Source organism: Macrobrachium rosenbergii, chromosome 41, assembly GCF_040412425.1.
Source record: "Macrobrachium rosenbergii isolate ZJJX-2024 chromosome 41, ASM4041242v1, whole genome shotgun sequence".
Classification (NCBI taxonomy): domain Eukaryota; kingdom Metazoa; phylum Arthropoda; class Malacostraca; order Decapoda; family Palaemonidae; genus Macrobrachium; species Macrobrachium rosenbergii.
The window spans coordinates 23,160,381-23,165,380 of NC_089781.1; the positions used below are offsets into that span (position 1 = coordinate 23,160,381).

Genomic DNA, 5,000 nt, shown 5'->3' on the forward strand with positions numbered 1-5,000 from the left:
GAAACTCTCGTTTATGCTGCCATTCGACCGGTCAGGGACAAAATCCCGGGGAACGTCACGCCACTTCTGCACATCCGGGTTACTACGGTAGTACTACTAGTGCTACTCTCGCGCGGGTCGAGAGTCTCTCTCCCTATTGGTTTCTTCAAGTGCCACCTGAACCAATAGGAGGCGCCTCTCGCTCCGCTCACCCGTCGGCAATGGTGAAGCATAAAAGGGAAGAGTGATATATATACAAAAAGTTTGGCGTGTGTGCTTCGGATTGTTAGATAATGGTTTTGTTTCCAGCATAAAATGTTGAAAAATCTGCTTTGAATTTTCTTCCTGGTTAAGATTTTTGGGTAAGAGATACATCTCTGCGTTGGGGTAGACATATATAATCACATTTGTGATATTGCTTGTTGAATTATTAGAATTTGAATCATCACTTGGAGGCGAGAATTACGACGAAGAATCTTTCAAAATTATCCAGGTTCATATGGAATTTGACTGTTCTTTCACCTTTCATTCATTTAGCTCCAAACATACCTGAAGAGAAAGCGCAGCAGATAGACAGCAAGTTTCTTAGGCGCAATCGAGTTTTCTGTACAGCGTATAATCAAGGCCACCGAAAATAGATCTATCTTTCTGTGGTCTCGGTAATATGCTGTATGAGCCTCGGCCCATGAAACTTTAACCACGGCCCGGTGGTAGCCTGGCCTATATCGTTGCCAGATGCACGATTATGGCTACCTTTAACCTTAAATAAAATAAAAGCTACTGAGACTAGAGGGCTGCAATTTGGTATATGTGATGACTGGAGGGTGGATGATCAACATACCAATTTGCAGTCCTCTAGCCTCAGTAGTTTTTAAGATCTGAGGGCGGACAGAAAAAAGTGCGGACAGAATAAAGTGCGGACGGACGGACAAAACCGTCACAATAGTTTTCTTTTCAGAAAACTGAAAAAAAGAATCATCAGTGTTTTCACTGCTAATAGTTCTCCAGTATATCGAAAACTTCGGGAAGTAAGAAAAACTACTCGAGTTCATCTTTTGTATACTTTATTATTACTCACTAACATGTGACAAAATAATTTTCTCAACGCTTGATAAAAAAAAGCCTAATATTCATATAAATAAGACATAACTATGTACAGGAGAAAATCAGAAAAAAGAGTAATCTAAAAAAAATGGGACAAATGACAAACAAACAATAGGATTGTAAGACAAGTAAGAATGAGAAGAAATTAAGATTACTTAGAGTCATTGTCAGATACTGGACAATGAATAAGAAAAAAAAATAAGAACCTGAGAAAATTCTCTCTTTGCATTTGGGTGGTAACTATCAAATCACTAAACATGAAATAAAAAAAAAAAGTACCGGAATTTTCGACAGGACGAAAAGAAGAAATAAATAAAATGACGCAAGGATTGAGTGGAGAAAATGGTCATTCTTCCATAATTCAAAGTATTATAGAGTCCTAGAAGGATTTGGGTGTCTATGCTAAAGATCCTTAATGCCCTTGGACGTGGTAGTGAACTTATAATTTAAAAAAGTGACGGATGTCGTGGCTCTATGTAAGTTATAAAAGGGAGAAACTACAAAGCGAACAGTAGGCTCTCAAAGTAAAAAAAAAAAAAAATCCTTTCCCTGATCTGAAAGTCCCACTACAGACTGTGAGGGATGTCGATTGCGTGTTTCCCAAGAAGGTCTTGCAAGTTGCTTCCTCCTACGACAGTGGCCGTTCCAGCTACCCCTCCTGGGAACTTGGATTTGGTGCGGGCAGTGCCAATAGATACTAAAATCTGCAAGGAAAGAGTTGAATTCTTAAGCCAAGGTTCGCCATAGCCTCACACCCTACTACAGGCATGCTGTTCATACATAATTCATACATAACACCTTGTGCATGGAATGTTCTGGACATGCAGTGCTGAGGAAACTAGCCATAAAACAATAACAGTTTATGAAAACACAGGGAATATGTATTATATCTTGCTTGCTGTTTTGTACTAGAATTTTTTTTTCGTCTAGAGACTCATGCTTCTTATAGCTCGTCAACACCAACCCAGGTTCCATTCAGGCTCTCCTTACCACACCAACAGCAGCTGTTTCTTCACAGCCCCGAAGTATACACAAGATGTGCTTATGAAGATAGCAGACATAGTAAACAGAGTTAGATGATTTTTAATATTTACAGAAAGTTTTATGGGGGGAAAGCATGCAATTTTCCCGGAAGGAAATCAATACTGATTAGAAGAGACCAGCACCTACATCAGCTTCAGGAAGTAATTAAATGACACTAAGGGTATTTTTATCATCGCAGAGATATCAATTAAGATAACTCAAGCCTTTTAGCTGAAGCTAAAATTACTTTGCACACTCATTCTTTAATCCAGTTAACCAGGTGTGCCTCAAACCAACAGAAACATCTCTATTTACATATGTATTTAAAGAAGACCTTTTCAACTGTTTTTACCCTAAGTTTGTGTTCAAGCCACGCCCCCCAATGGCTAGTTGCCACGTCTCTCCAGAGACAATAATGGGGAATATGAAGCCAACTAAGGGATGTTTGCACTCTAGCTTTTGTTCTAAGTATTTGCGTCATAGGAGGGAACGTATAGTACAACCTGGAGTATTTGTTTTCATCCTTCAAAGAGGATAGTGCAGGTGTTATAGGTACCATGGAATACAGTTTAAAAACATGAACGTTGTCATAGGCTGAGCAGTTAAACATACAGTATGTACAATTGGAGTATTAAAGGGTTATCTAGACCATTATCTACATGCAATGGGCGATCAAAATTAGGAATACTGCATCATCTTGACCTCAGGTGTCAAATATCAAGCCATTACTTCGATGCATGAGAAGGAGTTGTGCATTAACTAGAACCAGAGGTGCTATTTTATGTAAACCTTCCACAATCGTGGGACGGCCACGGTTAGGGGTACCAGGTACCCAGAGAGGAAACATGGTGCTGAAAACTTGCACTAAATACAACCTAGAAGAAGAAGTGCCACAAGCGGTACAGAGCATTCTACAGTAATTCTAAAGTGCCAGATTTCTTCACGATCATCTCCATGCCTATGGTTCTTACGTTTGGTGTGTGACACACGGGCACTCTTCTGATTTCTGTTTAAGCGCTATGGGGCACGAGTACACTTTGCCCGAGAAGTTTTCGTACATCTGGCGAGGAGAGGAAGGACGATACTCGTTCGGCTCCAAGGGACTCGACGATCTGAAAGAGTCAGTGTCCGAAACCGGGCGGGACAGAGGTTAGAACACATTGACCTTGACTTACGCTTCGCTTGGGTGGTGGAAGGTTATGGGACGGGAAAAGGGCACAAGACATAACAAGAAAACAGTTTCTACGACATGAACACTGTGATGCAACAAGTACATTGGTTTGCAACAAAAAACAGTAAATATAGGACGACAGTCACTTGTGACAAAAACACTACTTTACGACACAGACACTTATGGACGTCACTTCACAATTAGTTGTTGGAAGGAAGGTCGAGTTTCTGCTTAGTTACAGAAGGTGAAGTCAAAAGGAGATACAAAAGGTGACTTGTCATTTGCACGCACCAGAACTTCCGGTAAAGGAAGTTTAGGTATCATAAGAGTCAAATGAGAGCAAACTTCACCAACAAACTTCACGCAGGGAACACAGATGAATAAAAAAAAAATACTACTTTTTGCTAAAGAAAGCAATGATTTTTAAAAATATTATTTTGAAATTTGTTAACGTCTGAAAGAGACATTTCGTCAAACCTTATCGAAAAAATTAGCGTTTTTTTTTCAGTTCTTTGAAGTTTGTCGGTGAATTTACTTACTTTATTTCTGTTTTCTTCCTGAATTTCGAACCATTTATTTCATCGCAAGTGTCTGTGTAAACAATGTGACGAAAAAATAGACAAAACAATGATAAGCTACCGGACACTGAAACAGTATACAAAATAACTGATTACACTAAACAAAAAAAAAATAAAAAAGAAAAACATAAACACTGTTATGACACAGCACTAATATTAGCTCAGTCATGCACCATCATCGTTTGAGATATTATGCAACATAGAATTTCTACCGGTGTCTAACCCGACGTCCTAAAGAAGCAGACATGAATTTCTGAACGCGACAAAAACGAAATAAAAAAAATTATAACAACAAAAGGACGAAGATAGACTACACAATAAAAGCATTAACTTCTGATCCCACACTGACACCAGTCAAAAAAAAAAAAAGAGTAACTTGGACGTACATAGAGCTAAATCAAAGAACCGGATAAAAAAAAAAAGAAAAAAAAGTCGAGTCCAAACCTACTACCGTAGCTGCCCGAAGGTCCTTACCTTCTCCTCATTGGTCTCGATGAGCTGCTGAAGAATCGGCGACAGAGTCGGGAACTTCGGAGCGGCGATCGCTTCCGCCGAGGCCGAGGAACTGACGGAGGCCACCGCTGTGGCAATGGCAGGTCCGACGGACACAGCTGCCGCAGCTGCTGCGGCTTCTCGCGGAGGCTGAGGCGGGGAGACGCCCCTGGTGATGGTAGCGTGGGCCGGGCGCTCGCACCTGGCGCCCCTGCTGGGGCCCACGCAGGCGGCGTAAGCCATGACGTGGGCGACGTAGTGTTGCTCGTGAGTGCGATGGAACAGGTGGGACATGGGCCCTGTTGGTGGGGGGGAGGTAAGGAGTGGGAGAGGAGAATATAAATTCTTAGATATCTTTCTAAAAACACAGTGTTTTAATATAGAGTATTAAGAAAGATATCCTACCCCAAAATATCCTTTCTTGATAGGATAAGAAGGGATTATCTTTTCAAGTATTAAACAATAACCAGCCATGATCTTTGACTATTCAGACATCTACGGTGCTCATAAAAATAATGAAAAAATTAAAAAGTTAATTTTGACAAACTTATGTTGTATCTGAATTTAGAGAAACCAGAATTCCTGAAACGTTTTTAGAACATCATAAGATGCGGGAAGAAAATCGAGTCTAAGACTGAGAAACTCTTTCGCAA

General features: G+C 40.4%; 1 protein-coding gene and 1 long non-coding RNA gene across 2 annotated transcripts in view; one reads left to right on the plus strand and one right to left on the minus strand.

Annotated features, from left to right (window-relative positions):
* The window catches only part of LOC136826739 (uncharacterized), a 3,342-nt gene extending 3,035 nt beyond the window's left edge, over positions 1–307 (plus strand). Inside the window, exon 2 of the long non-coding RNA XR_010849698.1 lies at positions 1–307. This exon is cut by the window's left edge and continues 1,933 nt beyond it. This is a non-coding gene — a long non-coding RNA (uncharacterized lncRNA).
* Positions 308–1,498: 1,191 nt separating this feature from the next.
* Positions 1,499–5,000, minus strand: part of LOC136827055 (alkaline phosphatase-like) — a 19,858-nt gene continuing 16,356 nt past the window's right edge. The window contains exons 11-12 of the mRNA XM_067084806.1: positions 4,330–4,729; positions 1,499–1,787 (exon numbers count right to left, since the gene is read on the minus strand). Of these exons, the coding sequence (XP_066940907.1) occupies positions 1,650–1,787; positions 4,330–4,729 (538 nt within the window). The 3' untranslated portion in view covers positions 1,499–1,649. The remainder of the gene's footprint in view (positions 1,788–4,329; positions 4,730–5,000) is intronic.